General features: G+C 41.7%; 1 protein-coding gene across 1 annotated transcript; it reads left to right on the forward strand.

Moving 5' to 3' along the window:
• Positions 1-312: 312 nt before the first annotated feature.
• LOC112257724 (myelin protein zero-like protein 2) lies at positions 313-18,286 on the forward strand. Its single transcript, XM_024431510.2, has 4 exons — positions 313-560; positions 15,639-15,808; positions 16,001-16,211; positions 16,331-18,286. Exons 1-4 carry the CDS (start codon positions 506-508, stop codon positions 16,606-16,608), a joined length of 714 nt encoding a protein of 237 aa, XP_024287278.1. The 5' UTR covers positions 313-505; the 3' UTR covers positions 16,609-18,286.
• The last annotated feature ends 2,724 nt before the right edge of the window (positions 18,287-21,010 follow it).

Below are 21,010 nucleotides of genomic sequence, written 5' to 3' on the forward strand. Positions count from 1 at the left end.
TTGAAGGGCAGCATAGGTACGCTATGCTTAATGCGTTGCCTCTGCGCAAATGACGGGGGTAGAAAACGGAAAATGTTCTAGATGATTTTGCCTCAGTAGCCTATTTTTTAAAGAAAAAAAAGACGTTTGAGCAGCAGTGGACAGTTTGGACATATCCTAATTGCATCAAGTCTAGGATACAAGTAAAGGTAGGCTAGCAGTATTAATACTTTGCACAGTTTTGGGGGGATAAAAACAGGTTTTACTCAAACATGTTTTACAACAGCGTTCGCCTCCCACCAGTCCGCCAAAGGCAAAAGGTGTAATGCTGACTCCGCCTACAGCCGGAGTGCACGCACACACAGCCTTTGAGTTTCAAACTTCCGAGTCCTAGAGCTAGGATTCTTTATCAAAAACCTGTCGAGGTATTCGCCTGAATTATCCTTAAAACGTTCACTTTTGGAGGTTTCTAGTAACTCTTTGAAAGTTTGTCGGTGTATTTGAGGCCTGGACAAACTGACACCCAATGTATCGGACATGGCAACAGTTCCTCGCGCTTATGGGTTTATTCGCAGTGCCAGGTGAGTTCGAAGTTACTTCATTAATTTCTGTGTTCAGTCCTATGGCAATTAGTCGCTATTCTGTATGATCAAGTAAATCAAACGAATATTGTTGATAATTTATTGCTTTACATGAACACTTAGACCTATTATTATTCAGTCTAAACATTGATCAGAGGTTCCAGCAGTCATCTTGCTCACGAATCACATTGACACCACTGTCCAGTTGTGGACTCGAGTCACACATTTGATGACTTGAGACTCCACTTAATAGAAAATAAAATTACTTGAGACTTGAAATGATCTTGCCAGGTTTTGTAATGTTTTGTCACTCATTTTGTGGCACAGAGTCTTGTGGATTAAAGCCAATTCAGGGTACTAGGAAGTAACTACCTCCCCTAAGAACAATGTCTAATTTCTGACACAAAGCAACGTTTAGAAAAAGTATATATAGGACGAAGGTCATGTTAAGGCGAATAAACTATAAAGGGAAACAAATGGCTACAGTTTACACTTTTTTTGCCATTTCATAAAATATTGCTTTTAGAAAAGGGGTGTTTTCTTTTTACGTACCAGGGTAACTGGCCCTCCTCCCATGGGGTGCCTGGTAGAAGATTAAGGCATAGGGTTTCACGCAAATGTGTTAAAATACATTTAATCCGTTTTATTTAGAAATTCTTTAGTAAGTAATATTTAAAAGCTAAGTCTAGTGGTCTTATTTTAATTATTTAAATAAAATATTGGGGGAAATGGTGTTGCACATGTCGCTATTAATATCCAAACTCTGAGGAGATTTGATGTAAAGTCCTTCTTTAAGTCACCTGTACATACATTTTCTTTGATCTTTTCGTTGTTCCTTTTCCATAATATCCATTGTGTATAATTGCACTAAATATTATTTGAATAATACAAGATTTTATATCACAGTAGTCTTTAAAATGACATGCAGGAGCAAAAGGTTTTCAATAGTTGTTTATAATTCATTTTTAAAAAGATGAATTGGAATATAATATTGGAATGGAATATAACATTTTAATAACTTAACTCATTAATTCTGTGTAACATTGATGTGGCAACTGTCTAATGCTTTGCTGAGGGTGTGCCCAACATGCCCCCATTCACATCGACGGGGCTGTAGTGGAGCGGGTCGAGGGTTTCAGGTTCCTTGGTATCCACATCCCCAACAAACTATCATGGTCCAAACACACCAACAAAGTTGTGAAGAGGGCACAACAATGCCTTTTCCACCTCAGGAGACTTGAAAAGATTTGGCATGGGTCCGCAGATACTCAACAAGTTCTACAGCTGCACCATCGAGATCATCCTAACCGGTTGCATCACCGCATGGTATGGCAACTGCTCGGCACCCTACTGTGAGGTGCTACAGAGGGTAGTGCGTAGTACATCACTGGTCCAAGCTTCCTGCAATCCAGGACCTATATACTAACTAGGTGGTGTCGGAGGAAGGCCCAAAAAATTGTCAAAGACTCCAGTCACTGAAGTTATTAACTGTTCTCTCTGCTACCGCACGGTAAGCGGTATCGGAGTGCCAAGTCTAGGTCCAAATAGCTTCTACCCCCAAGCCATAAGACTGCTGAACAATTAATAAAATGGCCACTGGGACTATTACACTGCTGCAACCCACTGATTATTATCTATGCACAGTCACTTTACCCATACCTACGTACCTTGACTAATCTGTACACCCTTATAGTGATTCAGTACCGGTACCCCCTGTATATAGCCTCGCAATTGTTCTTTTTTTGTTGCTTTTAATTTTTTTAAACTTTAGTTTATTTAGTAAATATTTTCTTAACTGCGTTGTTGGTTAATGGCTTGTAAGTAAGAATTTCACAGTAAGGTCTACTACACCTGTTGTATTTGGCACGAGACAAATAAAATGTTGATTTATTGCACGATTCTAATTTGTACATAGGTCACAAATATAGCTCCCAGTAAAATTGGAGCACAACTCATTAGCCTACCTCCTGCACTGCTCACACCTAATCCAGTGACTGAAAACAGGGGAGAGATGCCAATTGAAAAGCTCTCTCTTAAAAACATAGTTGGCTATATGACATAAAATGCTGTGTAAAATAAATCACAGAAACAATGAGAAAATATGGAAAAATAAATGAATAATGAAATGTTATAAAGCAGTCCGTGTAATCATCTGCCAGAGAGTAGCCCCAATCAGCCCGAGACCCAAGTAATACATTTGGGTCAGATAACACACATCGGAATCGGCCTGAGCTCAATCCCCGCATCCTAGCTACAAGTAATACTGCTTAAGGCGGCCCAGACTCGGGCCACATGACGTCGGCCGAGTCTGACTCTCAGCCGGAATCGGCCCAGATCCACTGTGCTAGCTGGGGTGGCAGCCAGGGAAAGTGTTGGGAAAATAATTTGGGGACATCTTGTGGTCTTAATCTGAATTACAGGGGGATAGTTACCTAGTACCTTATACTTGATCCGAAAATGTGGTTGGAGGCTCCATATGTGACACAATTGTGAAGCCTTCGGAGGCATGCAGAGTCCAAATCAAGGTCCTTACCGCATTGCCCGTCTCTCAAAATGTATAACACCGTATAGCTCTGCATTGACGATAGGTGGGGGCGGTAGGTCCTGTATAAACACAAACTCACTTCGTTGACAACTTCCTTCACAACAGCTCTACTCCGTGAAGAGCAAGATGTATGAATGCCCTGACTTCTGCATAGGCTCTATCACAGTAAATTCTGTAAGGCCACTGCAAATGTCGGATTGACCATGCAGCACCTTTCACTCTACACGCAGCCAGAGACAGTAGCCTCAGCATCGCACTTGGAGAAAAAAAACCTGCAACAGATTGGCTAGTGAAACGCACACTCCGCACTCTGATTTGACCAGCAAACTGTCAATCAACAAAGGTCGGGTGGTGAGCGAACGGATTGCTGATTTGCTGTACAGCTATAGGATTGGGTGCAGTTCGAACGTCAAATTATGAGGGATGTTGGAGATTCCGGTTGAAATTTGGAAAAGATGGCGGAAGTGGATGCTGAGTTTGAATCAAGCAGCGTGTTGAGCACAGTTGGTGAAGTCGAGTGTTCTGACAGGACAATAGTAGTAGCGAAAGCTGGAACAAAAAGGAAATGGTCTAAAATTGGAGTGGAGGATACATGTATGAATGAATAAATCGCTTCTTGTCGGGATGCGTTTGAGTAAGGATTAGAGGTCGACCGATTAATCGGAATGGCTGATTAATCGGCCGATTTCAAGTTTTCATAACAATCGGAAATTGGTATTTTGGGGCGCCGATTTCCGATTTATTTTTAAAAAATTACAAAAAATGTTTTTATTTTTATACCTTTTATTTAACTAGGCAAGTCAGTTAAGAACACATTCTTATTTTCAATGACTACCTAGGAACTGTGGGTTAACTGCCTTGTTCAGGGGCAGAACGACAGATTTTCACCTTGTCAGCTCAGGGGTTACAATCTTGCAACCGCACAGTTAACTAGTCCAACGCTCTAACCATTGCACTCCACGAGTAGCCTGCCTGTTACGCAAATGCAGTAGAAGCCAAGTTAAATTGCTAGCTAGCATTAAACTTATCTTATAAAAAACAATCAATCATAATCACTAGTTATAACTACTAATCCAGTTTAGCAGACAATATTAACCAGGTGAAATTGTCATTTCTCTTGCGTTCATTGCACGCAGAGGCATGGTATATGCGACAGTTTGGGCTGCCTGGCTCATTGCAAACTAATTTGCCAGAATTTTACTTCATTATGACATACATTGAAGGTTGTGCAATGTAACAAGAATATTTAGACTTAGGGATGCCACCCGTTAGATAAAATACCGAACGGTTCCGTATTTCACTGAAATAATAAACGTTTTGTTTTCGAAATTATAGTTTCCGGATTCGATCCTATTAATGACTAAAGGCTCGTATTTCTGTGTGTTATTATGTTATAATTAAGTCTGATTTGATAGAGCAGTCTGACTGTGCAACAGCAGGCCCGTAATCATTCATTCAAACAGCACTTTCGTGCGTTTTGCCAGCAGTTCTTTGCAAGCACAGCGCTGTTTATGACTTCAAGCCTATCAGCCTAATGGCTGGTGTAACCAATGTGAAATGGCTAGCTAGTTAGCTGGGTGTGTGCTAATACTGTTTCAAACGTCACTCGCTTTTAGATTTGGAGTAGTTATTCCCCTTGCGTTGCAAGGGCTGCGGCTTTTGTGGAGCGATGGGTAACGATGCTTCGAGTGTGGCTGTTGTCGATGTGTTCCTGGTTCGAGCCCAGGTAGGGGCGAGGAGGGGAACGGAAGCTATACTGTTACACTGGCAATACTATAGTGCCTATAAGAACATCCAATAGTCAAAGGTATATGAAATACAAATGGTATAGAGAGAAATAGTCCTATAAATACTATATTAACTACAACCTAAAACCTCTTACCTTGGAATATTGAAGTCTCATGATAAAAGGAACCACCGACTTTCATATGTTCTCATGTTCTGAGCAAGGAACTTAAACGTTAGCTTTTGTACATGGCACATATTTTACATGGCGCATATTTTTACATGGCACATATTACTTTCTTCTCCAACACTTTGTTTTTGCATTATTTAAACCAAATTGAACATGTTTCATTATTTATTTGAGGCTAAATTGATTTTATTGATGTTTTATATTAAGTTAAAATAAGTGTTAATTCAGTATTGTTGTAATTGACATTATTACAAATATATCGGCTATCGGCTTTTTTGGTCCTCCAATAATCGGTATCGGCGCTGAAAAATCCTAGTCGGTCGACATCTAGTAAGGATGCATGTGAAACCCGTTTGGGGTAACAAATGGTGACGTATGCGCTGGAAAAAGTGGAGTCTGTCAGTGGCCAGGAGTGGGCTTATTTTGATTAATTGTATTTCTGAAGAACAGAGGAAGATTGCAGTGGGCCTCAAAAGAATCCGAACAAAAGTTTTGTGTTTTGAACTTCGGAGGAGAGCACCCGTTTAAAGGAGTCTTCACAGGGGTAACGACGGATATTCAGGTTGAATACCTGAAGAGAATTCGTGGTGTGATTGGTGCCCATCGTCTGACCCACTGGGTGAATGGAGAAAAATAAGAAAGTAATTTGGTCCTGTTGTTTTTTAATAAAGAGCAAATACCTGTGTGATTGCCAATAATCCATAGAGGAAGAATGTCAAATTATAGGTAGAGAGTATTGCCATAATAAATAAATATGCAGCTCAAAACAATGTTGGTGATCAAGAATATTAACTGTTTACTTTGCAAGCTCATCAGCAGTGGGGCAACAAATACTAGCATAGGCCTACTGGTATTTTGGTATGTAACAATTGCTTGAAATTGATGATTTACTTATGAAGCTTTCATTTGGAATTTGTTTAAAATGAGTTATTACTGTGGAAAAGACTCAGCATAGGCGCCGCTCTCCACACACCAGCCAATGGAGTTTTTTTTTCTCTTGTTGAAATGTTTGCTCTTGCTTTCACATGTTTAAATTCATTGGCCCTGTGTGGTAAATCTATATCTAATACTAAAATAATTGCTAACGTTTCATTCCATCCTGGTACCGTTTATTACAACATGTAGACATTTCATGTTTGATAGGCCTACAATACAGGTTCATTTAGCCAACCATTTCGTTCCCTCTGAGTGGACGCAATGTTTATTGTGCACATGACCGTTCACAAGATTCATGGGGTAGAAGTTCTGTTTATTTCATTCAATATATGGTTTCCTTTTGTTCATATTCCCTGGGTTTTGTCGGAGTTCCGTGCCTCTGTTATCCTCGTTGTGCGTAATAGGAGCACGCACGCCTATGTGCGCATAGAAATAGGCTACATGGCCTGCACCCTTCGCTTTGGAGTCAGAACATGGAATAGGAGAATGTATTGTTCCATGTATGCATTGTGTTGAAACATCATTAATAATCATTACGTTTGATTAAGATTAATGTACCAATGTAACAATGGATGTGGAAATTGCCTTTTTGTATGAAATGGCGCTTTCACCATTGGATCACCAAGACCTAAAAATAAATCTACTCTCTGAGCACGTCAACCTGCCTTGCCTTCTGCTGATTTTATGCCCCTACGACTGCTACAAGTTTTACAATTATTTATGCTAATCGAAATATGTGGTGTAGACAAAATGAGGAGAAGTGCTGTCTTAATACATAAAGATTTGTAGTTGAACAAGTCGTTGCATGTATCGATTTTATTTTTACTTGACTTGAGTCTCGATTTGACTTGCTCATAGAATGCACGACTTGGACTTGACTCAAGTCTTGACCCGTTCTACTTGGGACTCAACTTGAGAACTCTGACCTTGTGACTTGAGACTTGCTTGTGACTCGAATAATAGTGACTTGGTCCCGCCACTGTCAGGCTCAGATGGCTACCGGTCAGGTGACCAGAACCCCAATCTAATTTCCACAATCTTGATAATAAGTAGTCTACTCTTGATTTATACTTTATCATTATAGAATAGCTTGGACATGCAGTATATGTTGACATTTCTGACATGTTTCTCAGATTGATCAGGCCAAAGCTCATAGTGATCATAAGTTATTGTCCTCCTGGATAATTGTTAGATGGATATGGAAGGCCAGGTATTGATGTATGAATATGAAAGTCTATACTGTGTACCTATCCGATGTGTATAATACGCCCTATAGCTCTATCCGATATCAGGAAGCAGGGGAGTGTCTTTAGTGCTGTAGATTGTATTTATTCTTTGGATCTGACTCTGACTAGCTCTGCCTTGAGGCAACTCAGCCAAGAGTTAGTGGATCACACCCAGTGTTTTATATGAAAGCATCCGGTCTGTAAATGTCTCTGTTTTGTTTGTGTGGGTTATACTTTCAAGGACATGGGAGGACTATCTCTCCTCCCTGTACTCAAAGTACTAATGTGTTGCTGCTCTAGTTTGAATAATACAACACATCTGTCATCACATGAATTCCATCCAATCAGGGAGCGCAGAGAGGGGCCTTTCTGAAGTCTGTCTGGGAAGTGAAGCTCAGCCATCGGGTTGATTGATTTTAGTGCTGTCATGTCTACTCTAGGGTAGTGAATGTAGTTTGTTACAATACAGCGATTTGCCAGGATGGTTCCCTCAGCTCAGATACTTTCTACAGTGTTTTTTACTGATCTTTTGCTTGTCTGCCCATGGACATGACAGGGTGGATAGGATTTAGAGTGACTGACTGTTTTAATCCATAACACAGGGCTACCAGGGCAATGAGGCAGAGCATGAAAGAAAAAGGAATGCACATGGCTGGTATTAATCCCTGTTTGTCTCGAGCCCCTATCCTGCCGAACTCCTGAAGGAGTTAAATCTAATCGACACTTCAGAGTGGTGCCAATGGGTACAGATGGAAGATTTCATGTTTGCCAGAACACTTGATGTTTTTTTTTATTTATTTTTTTATCTTTATCAGAATCCTTTTATACTTCCTGGCTGGTTCAGGCTCTCATACGTGGACCTCTGGACTGAAGACCTACAATCATTAACCAGCCACCTGCCGGTATCATTAACCAGACAGTGACACACACACACACAGACTGCCAAATATAAACACAATGGAATGCTGAGTAGAGGTCTTCAAGGGTCCAAAAGTTGGACCTGTCCGTGGGTTTCCCACCTGACCCTATTTCTATAAAAAACAAATTAAACGGAGGTCTGTTGCAAGTGGACCCGAGGATAGTCAGACCCGTTCCGAAAAGGCACGTGGGGAAAAAAAGACCCAAACAGACCAGTGCTGGTTTGGGACTGAGTGAGTAGAGAGAGAGAAAGACACCTCTGACTGGGCGCTGTCAGTGCCATAAATAAACGAGCGATAGGCCTATTGGCCAAATGATCCACAGTTACGTGCCCTTAAAATCTGCCTGAAACCAATTACAAAAATAATATTGGTTGTGTTTTGATGTGTAGCATGTTAAAAACTTCACCGTTCAGCTGTCGGCGATCAGGCCTTTATGGTAGAGTGGCCAGATGGAATCCACTCCTCAGTAAAAGCCACATGACAGCCCGTTTTGGAGTTTTCAAAAAGGCACCTTAAGACTCTCGGCCCATGAGAAACAAGATTCTCTGGTCTGATGAAACCAAGATTGAACTCTTTGACCTGAATGCCAAGCGTCACATCTGGAGGAAACCTGGCACCATCCCTACGGTGAAGCATGGGGTGGCAGCATCGTGCTGTAGGGAGGTTTTTAAGTGGCAGGGACTGGGAGAATCTAGCAAAGTACAGTGAGATCCTTGATGAAAACCTGCTCCAGAGCGCTTAGGACCTTAGACTGGAGTGAAGGTTCACCTTTCAATAGGACAATGACCCAAAGCACACAGCCAAGACAACGCAGGAGTGGCTTCGGGACAAGTCTCTGAATGTCCTTGAGAGACCTGAGAATAGTTGTGCATCGACGCTCTCCATCCAACCTGACAGAGCTTGAGAGGATCTGGAGAGAAGAATGGGAGAAACTCCCCAAATACAGGTGTGCCAAGCTTGTAGTGTCATACCCAAGAAGACTGTTTTAATTAGTTCTCCGCGTCCAGTGCAGGCGGGAGAAATTGTTAATTGCGCTACCGAACTGCCCCTAATCAAAACGGCCTAAACCCAGCCGTCAGAAAACCACGAGCTAAGCCCAAGGGACTACTACGGGGGCACTTGTACATTCGTAGTGTCATTCCAGAAAGTGATCAAATTCAACATCTACTCACAGACTCCAACCTTGACTTCCTCTGCCTCTCAGAGACATGGCTCCATAAAAACTCTCCATATGCTGCTGTGATTGTGCCTGGCTACAATGTTTTCAGGAGAGACAGGATTGAAGGAAGAGGAGGGGGTGTGATGATTTACATTAAAGAACATATCCGATGTAAACAAATTGAGTGGTCATGTGATAATGAACAAGAATGTATTGGCCTGAACGTTACACTGTCTCCCCAAATTTATTTTACCCTTATTGAAATGTATATGCCTTCCACCAAAAGTGTGTTTTTTGATCAGTTTAATAACATGCTTAGGGAATGTGACTTTGTGAAAGAGGTAATCTTAATGGGAGATTTTAACATTAATTATGAAGACAAGTTTTGTAGGAAAACCCTCAAACGGATCACTAATACCTTTGGCCTTACACAGCTGGTTAATGGACCAACCAGGGTGACTTGTTGCTCTAAAACACAGATTGATTTGGTGTTCAGTAATAAACCAGAGAGAGTGACTAAATCATTCAATATGGTTACTGGGCTATCTGATCATAATCTGATACTTATAGCCAGAAAGCTGTCTAAGAGCAGGTTTAACCTCTCTACTGTTAGAAAGCCGGATCAACTAAGAATACCTAAGAGTGAATAAAGCTATTTTGAAAACGCAATTAAGGGAATTAACTGGAATGATCTCTTGTCCTATACAGACATGGAAGCTGATAGTCAGGTTTTTCTATCCACAATCCAGACTACAATAAATGGTTTCCTAAAGAAAATCAAATCCAAACCTGGCTGAAAGAGCACTCTTCCTTGGCTAAATGGAGAAATCTGGAAACTGATGAAAGAATGAGATTATGCTCTAAAAATAGCCCTAAGATCCAAATTAGAGCACGACAGACATAGGTTTACCATGTTGAGAAATAAGGTGATGAAAGAAATCAGACAGGCCAAGGCAAACGTTTTTTATTAACATACTTGGTGAAGCAAAGGGAAATTCTAAACTGATCTGGGAGAATCTAAAAATGTTAACAGGGAAAGACCATAGTAACACTGCAAAAAGACTAGCAATCATGGTGAATAACAATCTAACACAGGATGCAGTCGAAATATCAATAGCCTTCAATTCCTACTTAATTGACTCTGTCAGGGTACTGACACAGAACCCCTCCACTGGTTTCTTGGGCTCGGTGCTCGTAAATGATGCTCAAGCTGCGCAACCTGTCTTCATCAAAGGTGAACAAGGTACTTAGCTCACTAAAGAACTCTAAAGCCAAAGATGTGTTTGGGCTGGACTCTACCTTTTCTTAAAAACTACAAAGAGTCACTCATTGGCCCCATTACTAAGGTCACCAACACATCTATTGGTCTCGGGGTGTTTCCAAGTGTATGGAAGTCGGCCATAATAACGACCGTCTTTAAATCAGGCGACCCTGCTAACGTGAGTAACTACAGGCCCATTAGTATACTACCTGTGGTGTCAAAGGTTGTTGAAAAGTGTGTAGCAGAACAACTGATTGCCCACCTCAACAACAGCCCCTTCACATTACACTCCATGCAGTTTGGCTTCAGAGCGAAACACTCCACAGAAACGGCCAACTGCTTTCTTCTGGAAAATGTGACGTCCAAGATGGACAAAGGGGGCGTTGTTGGGGCTGTGTTTCTGGACCTAAGGAAGGCTTTTGATACTGTTAACCATTAGATTCTCATCACAAAATTGTCCAAGTTCAACTTTTCCCCTGATGCCTTGAGATGGATGAAATCATACCTTGAAGGCAGAACTCAGTGTGTCAGAGTGAGCAATGAGCTGTCGCCCACTCTTAGCTATGATGTGGGCGTGTACGTTTTTTGCACTCACTCCCTCTTTGGTTTTACATTTTTATGGTTTGAGTGCTAGTAGTCCTATATTGCGCCAAGCACAACATTACAGTTGGAACCTAATTTGGCCAAAGAAAATGGCTCAAAACAAAGTAAAAGTGCAATATGTGCCATGTAAAAAAAGCTAACCTTTAGGTTCCTTGCTCAGAACATGGGAACATATGAAAGCTGGTGATTCCTTTTAACACGAGTCTTCAATATTCCCAGTTTAGAAGTTTTAGGTTGTAGTTATTATAGAAATGTATAGGACTATTTCTCTCTATACCATTTGTATTTCATATACCTTTGACTATTGGATGTTCTTATAGGCACTATAGTATTGCCAGCCTAATCTCGGGAGTTGATAGGCTTGAAGTCATAAATAGCACTGTGCTTCAAGCATTGTGAAGAGCTGCTGGCAAATGCAGGAAAGTGCTGTTTGAATGAATGATTACGAGCCTGTGGCTGCCTACCACCGCTCAGTCAGACTGCTCTATCAAATCATAGACTTAATTATAATCTAATAAACACACAGAAATACTCGCCTTGTGTCATTAATATGGTCAAATCTGGAAACTATCATTTTGAAAACAAAATGTTTATTCTTTCAGTGAAATACGGAACCGTTCCATATTTTATCGAACGGGTGGCATCCACAAGTCTCTAAATATTGGTGTTACATTGCACAACCTTCAATGTTATGTCATAATTCTGTAAAAGTCTGGCAAATGAATTACGGTTTTGGAAGAAATGGTTTTCACACAGTTCGCAATGAGCCAGGCTGCCCAAACTGCGGCATATACCCTGACTCTGCTTCACAGAACGCAAGAGAAGTGACACAATTTCTCTAGTTAATATTGCCTGCTAACATGAATTTATTTTAACTAAATATGCAGGTTTAAAAATATATACTTGTGTATTGATTTTAAGAAAGGCATTGATGTTCATGGTTAGGTACACCATCACCCGTTTGGCGAAGTAGGCTGTGATTCAATGATAAATTAACAGGCACCACATTGATTATTTGCAACGCAGGACAAGCTAGTTAAACTAGTAATATCATCAACCATGTGTAGTTAACTAGTGATTATGTTAAGATAGTTTTTTTATAAGACAAGTTTAATGCTAGCTAGCAACATACCTTGGCTACTTGCTGCACTCACGTAACAGGTGGTCAGCCTGCCATGCAGTCTCCTTGTAGAGTGCAATGTAATCGGCCTTAATCAGCGTCTAAAAATGCAGATTACCGATTTGTTATGAAAACTTGAAATGGGCCTAATTAATCGGCCATGCCGACCTCTAATAATAATCATTATAATGAATACGAAAGTAAGTGAAATTGCTTCTAACCTTAATAGTGCTCGCAGTCCATTTGGCCATGCCAACGGTCTTCTCATCTTAATCCACTACAATATCAAAACTGTAAAACTAATAAGGACTCAATAATCCATGACTTCAGGGAGTGTTATAAAGTCCAAAAGTTATGAGTGGAGTTATAAAGTTGGCTGTCAGAAGGAAATGTTTTCATTACATTTTTACAATGTCAATTGCCTTTTGATCCGCCTGTATGCATTTCAAGACCTGGCATATGAGGGTGAAGTGAGATACCCGATGGGTTGGACAATACTTATCTCGTCAATCATCTTAAAAACAACATATATACTTAACTGGAAATCAACCAATCCTCCATTCACACAATGGAAAAGTCAAATGCTTTATCTAAAAATTGAAAGTGTGTGGGCTACGGAGAGAAACAACAAAATGGTACAGTTTGAGGCCATGTGGCGTACAGCGATGCGGAAGCTGGAGATGGGGGGTGCTAGTGGGTCTGGGCAGGTGTGATGTAGTTGATATTTGTATGATGTCATGTGTACAGTCATGGCCAAAAGTTTTGAGAATGACACAAATATTAATTTTCACAAAGTCTGCTGCCTCAGTATGTATGATGGCAATTTGCATATACTCCAGCATGTTATGAAGAGTGATCAGATGAATTGCAATTAATTACAAAGTCCCTCTTTGCCATGCAAGTGAACTGAATCCCCCAAAAAACATTTCCACTGCATTTCAGCCCTGCCGCAAAAGGACCAGCTGTCAGTGATTCCATCATGTCAGTGATTCTCTCGTTAACACAGGTGTGAGTGTTGACGAGGACAAGGCTAGAGATCACTCTGTCATGGTGATTGAGTTTGAATAACAGACTGGAAGCTTCAAAATTAGGGTGGTGCTTGGAATCATTGTTCTTCCTCTGTCATCCATGGTTACCTGCAAGGAAACAGGTGCCGTCATCATTGCTTTGCACAAAAAGGGCTTCACAGGCAAGGATATTGCTGCCAGTAAGATTGCACCTAAATCAACCATTTATTGGATCATTAAGAACTTCATGGAGAGTGGTGCAATTGTTGTGAAGAAGGCTTCAGGGCGCCCAAGAAAGTCCAGCAAGCGCCAGGACCGTCTCCTAAAGTTGATTCAGCTGCGGGATCGGGGCACCACCAGTACAGAGATTGCTCAGGAATGGCAGCAGGCAGGTGTGAGTGCATCTGCACGCACAGTGAGGCGAAGACTTTTGGAGGATGGCCTGGTGTCAAGAAGGGCAGCAAAGAAGCCACTTCTCTCCAGAAAAAACATCAGGGACAGACTGATATTCTGCAAAAGGTGCAGGGATTGGACTGCTGAGGACTGGGGTAAAGTAATTTTCTCTGATGAATCCCCTTTCTGATTGTTTGGGGCATCCGGAAAAAAGCTTGTCCGGAGAAGACAAGGTGAGCGCTACCATCAGTCCTGTGTCATGCCAACAGTAAAGCATCCTGAGACCATTCATGTCTGGGGTTGCTTCTCAGCCAAGGGAGTGGGCTCACTCACAATTTTGACTAAGAACACAGCCATGAATAAAGAATGGTACCAACACGTCCTCCGAGAGTCACTTCTCTCAACCATACAGTAACAGTTTGGTGACGAACAATGCCTTTTCCAGCATGATGGAGCACCTTGCCATAAGGCAAAAGTGATAACTAAGTGGCTCTGGGAACAAAACATTAATATTTTGGGTCCATGGCCAGGAAAGTCCCCAGACCTTAATCCCATTGAGAACTTGTAGTCAATCCTCAAGAGGCGGGTGGACAAACAAAACCCCACAAATTCGGACAAACTCCAAGCATTGATTATGCAAGAATGGGCTGCCATTAGTCAGGATGTGGCCCAGAAGTTAGTTGACAGCATGCCAGGGCGTATTGCAGAGGTCTTGAAAAAGAAGTGTCAACACTGCAAATATTGACTCTTTGCATCAACTTCATGTAATTGTTAGTAAAACCTTTGACTCTTATGAAATGCTTGTAAATATACTTCAGTATTCCATAGTAACATCTGACAAAAATATCTAAAGACACTGAAGCAGCAAGCCTTGTGAAAATTAATATTTGTGTCATTCTCAAAACTTTTGGCCACGACTGTATGTTTTGTATTGTTTATAAAATATCAAATTAAGTATAACATTTTTAAAACACCAATACAAATAAAACTTGTCTCTGGGTTTTCTTTTCACTATACTCTTTCTCCTCTTACTTTTGTTTTAATTCAATGAAAAATGCTGCCATATTCTCAATCAACAGTAGCCAAGGCTCCTTTCACTCGCTCTCTCTCCCTCCTCGGCAGCAGGCACATGTGAGGTGAGCAGCCGGGAACCAGTTTCAGCTGGACATAAGCTATACGTTTTATTGAGTTGCAAATGACACGGATAACAAGCTTGCGCAGTTCTCATCACCTCACACACATTCCATTAACTGAGGATGAGTCCAATCGGGTCCAGTAGGCAATTTTAATTGCAAATTAAGACCCATGGAAATTATATTTGACCCGACCCAGATCAGAGACAGAAGTCTGAATTTAGGACCCGGACCCAACCCGGGCCGAATCTCCGAATTTCGGGTCTGTGAAGACCTCATGCTGAGTGAATCAATGGAGGGCCAAACCACCTGCTTTTTAATTTGATATTTTTTTTAATAGTTTATATGTTCATTCAGTTTGTGTTTGACTCGGGTGTGATTTATAACTCTAGCTCAGCTCATTATGGTGATTGTGCAGTCCAGTGTGAACCAAAGTACTGTAGGCGAGATAACACGCTTGAAGGGTTTGACTGAGTACAGGTTGAAGCGTTTGAGGGAGGGTACACATATTACTGAGCTACGCTACAGCTCCAGGGATTTGAAAAGTGTAGTCAATGAACAACTTCACTTTTTGGAAGTCGAGGCTGTGTTTACTGAAGGGAGCGGACCAAGTTTAGAATGAAGATGTGTGAACAGACATGGTTGTTGTGGAAACCACTATCAACCTTCTCATGGTCATCATGTGTACACATGAGTCTGCGAAATCAATTTTTCTGTGTTTAATAGTGTGCTCTAAAAGTTCTGTGAGGACTTTGAAAAGGTGCTTGCTCATGCTACTCTCAGGGTTATTGTGTATATAATGTAGTGTTAACACAGTAAGCTGTGCTTACGTGTCTCATTGCGTCCACTCTGTGTGTCAGGTGTGCTGCGAGTCTTTGGGATGGAGATTTTCACATCCAAGGAGGTGGAGGCATTGAACGGGACAGAAGTGAGATTGAAGTGCACCTTTAAGTCCAAACACCCAGTGTCCCACTACTCTGTGGCTGTCTCCTGGAACTTCCGTCCCCTGAACCAGGGTGCTGAGGAGTCGGTAGGTGTCCTTTCCACACTGGAAGCAGAACTAACAGTTGTCAAACAAGGAAGGTGTCTGAATTAGGAGAGAGACTGGATTAGCCTCGTAAACCAGCTTGACTACTGGATAGACATGGAGGCTTTTTTTTAGCAGAGTATTACCTAAAACATCAACATTTTAGAGCAGTGCATAATTGTGTGTGTGTGTCAGGTGTTTTACTACCAGGAGACGGCATACCCCCCTACAGAGGGGCGGTTTAAGGGCCATGCAGTGTGGTCAGGGGACATCCTGAGACAGGACGCCTCCATCAGTCTGCATGAAGTCCCCTTCACCTTCAACGGCACCTATACCTGCCATGTCCGCAACCTGCCCGACGTCCACGGCATCAATGGAGAGGTCACCCTCAGGGTTGTCCACAAAGGTCAGTCACTCACTCACACTGGTGTGTTGCATAGAAACCTTAGCATGGACTAATGTATTGTTGTGTGTGTGTGTCTGTGTGTGTGTGTGTGTGTGTGCTGGCTGTGCTGCTCCTTCCAGTCTCCATCTCTGATATAGCCATCCTGGCTGCAGCCATCGGGGGAACCATCGCCATAGTCCTGGTGCTGCTGGGTCTCTTCATGGTGTTCAAGTACTGCAACCGCCATGCCAACACAGACATGGAGCTGCAGGGGAGGAAACTGCAGGAAACCAGAGAGCTGCAGGAGAGAGAGTTGCAGGCCAACATCCTACAGGAGAGAGAGTTGCAGGCCAACATCCTACAGGAGAAAAAGCTGAAGGCCAGTGAGAAGGAGCGTAAAGACCCTACAGTGTGGTGATGGGTCAGGGGTCAGGGGCGTGTCTCCCTCTCTACCTCTGCTGACTGGTGTGCGGAGGCGTTCTGTCAGGACGGACTGGTCTCTGACTGGAGGGGCAGGCCAGTCCAGGACCACTATTGTGGAGGGACTGATGCATTTTTTTGGTCGGTGTCCTCCTTTCTTCTACCCTCCACTCATCCCTCCCTCAATATGAGTATTAGGGATCTCTGTACATTCCACTCGTTTTAATGTCAGGTACTGTTTTATGAACTTAATGTTTTTTTTACAGACAATTATGTGATTGGGTTGACTGTGCCATCCCAGGATATACAGTATTTTTTTTTTCAAATGTAAAACCCCCCCCAAAAAACATCACTTATCAGAATGCTAACAAAATGCAAAAAGTACTAAGGAATCCCCATAGCGGATGCTAGGTAAATGCTAACGAACGCTTGCAAACATTTTACTATTAACAACCCAGCTCCTAAAGTTATGCAAGTATCTCGAAATGCAGCATGCACAAAATATATATTAGACAGCAGGGATCTTATTTCAGGACGGGGTCGTGTCTGCTGCTGTTACTAAGAAGCTTGATCTTGCAAGCTAAGGGTAGCCACTTAGCTGGCATTAGTAAAGTAGCAGGACCCAGCTGGAAATAATTTATTTGGTACATCTTAGATAGTTAACTTAGTAGTTATAAGATGCATAGCTGGCAAACAGCTGTAACTTGATCACTTCACTTAAGTTGTGCTGTAGGGGTGACTCACCTCATGAAGCTCCCATTTTGCTCATCGTCTATCTTTGTAAACAAACACACTTGACTTGCTCAAACAGCTGTTTTGGGAACTAGTACTGGTAAGCTTCATAATGGTTAACACATTCTGCTTTATCTATTACCTAGTGCACAAGTTGAATGCAGGTATTTATTTAAAAAGTACTAATATTCAAATTTATAAAAACAAAAAACATTATTGACAGTATTGTAAAATCATACTGATGTTGTTTTGAAATACCCCGGGATACGGTATATACGGCGTACCGCCAAATCCTACTATGTGATTGTATTTTAACTATGTAGTATGATGACTACTCTTATTAGATATGGCTGAAATGACACCAGCAGCAGTCTCTTGGTGTGGTGGCATCTGTTTCATTACATTTGGTTTGGTAGCCATTTGTTCTAAATTCATTTACAGAATTATTTTAACACTTGAATAATCAACATTATAACTGAGCTAATGGCCCATACATTCATTTGGGAATAATGTAAATGTATTTGGCAGCAGATTTGTGAGTGTGTTCTATGGTTATGATTAAGGTCCCGTTGTGAATTTAGTCAGTGAAACCCTTTTTAATTTTTTAAAAGCTGTTCTATCTGGGGTAGGCTACAGTAAGGGCTAGTGCTGGTGGAAGCCCTGTATCTAGGGGTGGCTAAAGGCTAAGCTCAAGGTAAATAGGGCTGGTGGAAGCTTTCCTGGGCCAGGAGCTTTCAGTGACTAACACACTCCTGCTTCCTGCAACAATGACAGCATAAATGACTGCCTATTACTGCTGGACATAAAACTGAACTGTCAATCACCTTTGAATGCAGAAGAAGAACCCCACAATTCCAAGAAGCCTGTTTTCCATGTGTTATGTAGTTTTTGTGATCTGATGTGCCCAACGTGTCCATTGAAGGAAGCCGTTCCATCTGTCTCTTTCTGGGTCCATGCTGAGGATCATGGGTGTTGTGGTCTCAAAGGTTTCCCCCTCTTTCTTACTCTGCCTATGGAAATCTGGTACATCAATGCAGGGCCCTCGCTGCTGTCCAAATCCATACACTGTGTGTGTGTGTGTGTGTGTGTGTGTGTGTGTGTGTGTGTGTGTGTGTGTGTGGAGGATGACTAAGCCAGGAACAGATAGGGCTGGAAAAGCCTTGCGCAAAGAGGGTGGAATGTTAGCAGTAAAGCTTTTATTGGCCACAATTAGACCAAATATCAATATTGGCAGGATCAATGAGTGTATAGTACTCAATCCTTTTATTTTCATCATAATGACGTAGCTATTGATTTTGGTTGTGAAATTGATTATGCGTCTTCACCTACTGATGAGACTGGAAGAGCTATGTGATTCTTAATGACACTGGAGGTCAAGGCTATATTATGTTTGAATCTTCCTCATCTGATGCACATAGACATGGATTGTGACTGTGATGGCCATGTTGTATCCCACTGTGCTGCGAGAGAGAGAACAAACACTCCTAACAGTGTTTGAGAGATGGTCATATGGTCCTACCCGGTGGATCCGGACACTCATTCCTACATGGCTTTCAGTATGGCTTTCAGTTTAGGAGAAACATGAAGATGTCATCAGTCCATTCTAGCCGGAGACGAGGTGCTGGTTCAGGTCTCCTGCCTTTTGGCTCTACAGTTATCTGATGCCTGTCCTATCTGATCAAATCCTGCCTCCAGCCAGCCCCATAACACCCTATGGTGTTGACTGGAAACTGCGTTCTCCTGATCAAATCAAATGTTATTTTTCACATGTTTAGTAAACAACAGGTGTAGACTAACAGTGAAATGCTTACTTATAGGTCCTTCCCAACAATGCATAGAGAAAAATAATAGAAAGATAACACGAAGGATAAATTCACAATTAGTGATGATAACTTGGCTATATAGACGGGGTACTAGTACAGAGTCGATGTTCAGGGGTTCGAGGTAGATGCTGTATGTACATATGGATAGAGGTAAAGTAACGACTGCGTTGGTGTGTGTGGACCCTGTTAATTCTTAGTGATGTGGACATCGAGAAACTTGATGCTCTTGACCCGCTCCACTACAGCCCCATCGATGTGGATAGGGGCGTGCCCGTGCTTCGGTTCCTCTAGTCCACGATCAGCTCCTTTGTCTTGCTGATGTTGAGGGAAAGGTTGTTGTCCTGGCACCACACTGCTAGGTCACTGACATTCCTCCTTATAGGCTGTCTAATCATCATTGGTGATCAGGCCTATAGACGTATATCATACATGTACTTGTAAACACATTTTATCGCATGTTTTTATAAGGTAGAGATTTATTTTATTTACTCATTTTCAATAATGGATGTTTTTAATTTGATTATTTGCACCAAATATAAACGCAACATATTTCATAGATTTTACGGAGTTACAGTTCATATGAGGAAATTGGTCAATTGAAATCAATTAATTTGGCCCTAATCTATGGATTTCACATGATTGGGAATACAGATATGCATTTGTTGGTCACAAAAAATGGGCCTCACATTGGGCCTCAGGATCTCATCATGGTATTTTTGTGAATTCTAATTGCGATCGATAAAATGCAATTGGTTCGTTGTCCGTAGCTTATGCCTGCCCATACCACAACCCCACCGCCACCATGGGGCACTCTGTTCAGAAAACCGCTCGCCCACACGACTCCATACACACCATCCCCGTTTGTGAGGCCAGTTGGACATACTGCCAAATTCTCTAAAATTACGTTGGCGGCGGCTTATAGTAAGGAAATTAACATTAAATTCTCTGGCAACAGCTCTGGTGGACATTCCTGCAGTCAGCATGCCAATTGCACACTCCCTCAAAACATGAGATATCTGTAGCATTGTGTTGTGTGACAAAACTTCACAATTTTAGAGTGGCCCCTTATTGTCCCCAGCACAAGGTGCACCTGTGTAATAATCATGCTGTTTAATCAGCTTCTTGATATGCAACACCTGTCAGGTGGATAGATTATCTTGGCAATGGAGAAATGCTCACAAACAGGAATGTGAACAAATTTGTGCACACAATTTGGGAGAAATAAGCCTTTTGTGTGTATGGAAAAGTGTGGTATTTTATTTCAGCTCATGAAAAATAGGACCAACACTTCACATGTGCTTTATATTTTTGTTCAGTGTATATATACATTGTAAATCAGACTTGCCTGTAAGACTATGAAGTACAATTAAGCACAGGCTTAACTGAATGACAACAGAGACAGAATACCATATGGAATTTTAAGAAATAGTTTGGGGTAGGCCTCGTCTCTGAGAAGTGCACCTCAGAGCCAGATGTTGATGACTGGTTGCCTCCCCCACTGGGAGAACGGGAATCTGTTTACGGTTGGTGGAGGTGGAAGGTCGTTGGAAGATTGTTGCTACAAAACAAGTGGGAGACTCAAGGTTTGAGTTGACATATACCCCCCTAGATTTATGCCCATTGGTTGAAAGAAAGGAAAGTGTTTATTGCATGAGTGAGCCCATAGGTTAATCAGCAAGAGTGGTGAAGTTGCCTTAGCGTGCCATGCTTATAGGCTGAAGTTAATAGGTGTGTGACAGTCAGCACATTTGCTAAAAATAAAGGTGTGATGATATGTGAATGAGAACATGACACTATCAATAAATACCTGCTATGCTGATTAGGGTAACATTATAAACATTACGA

Source organism: Oncorhynchus tshawytscha, linkage group LG09 (assembly GCF_018296145.1).
Source record: "Oncorhynchus tshawytscha isolate Ot180627B linkage group LG09, Otsh_v2.0, whole genome shotgun sequence".
Taxonomy (NCBI): Eukaryota; Metazoa; Chordata; class Actinopteri; order Salmoniformes; family Salmonidae; genus Oncorhynchus; species Oncorhynchus tshawytscha.

Excerpts from the sequence above, each read along its gene's own strand:
- LOC112257724 (XM_024431510.2), top strand. The coding sequence starts at position 506 with ATGTATCGGACATGGCAACAGTTCCTCGCGCTTATGGGTTTATTCGCA. Across the intron at positions 15,809-16,000 it reads ACCAGGGTGCTGAGGAGTCG|GTGTTTTACTACCAGGAGAC; the intron begins GTAGGTGTCCTT and ends TGTGTGTGTCAG. Across the intron at positions 16,212-16,330 it reads CCTCAGGGTTGTCCACAAAG|TCTCCATCTCTGATATAGCC; the intron begins GTCAGTCACTCA and ends TGCTCCTTCCAG.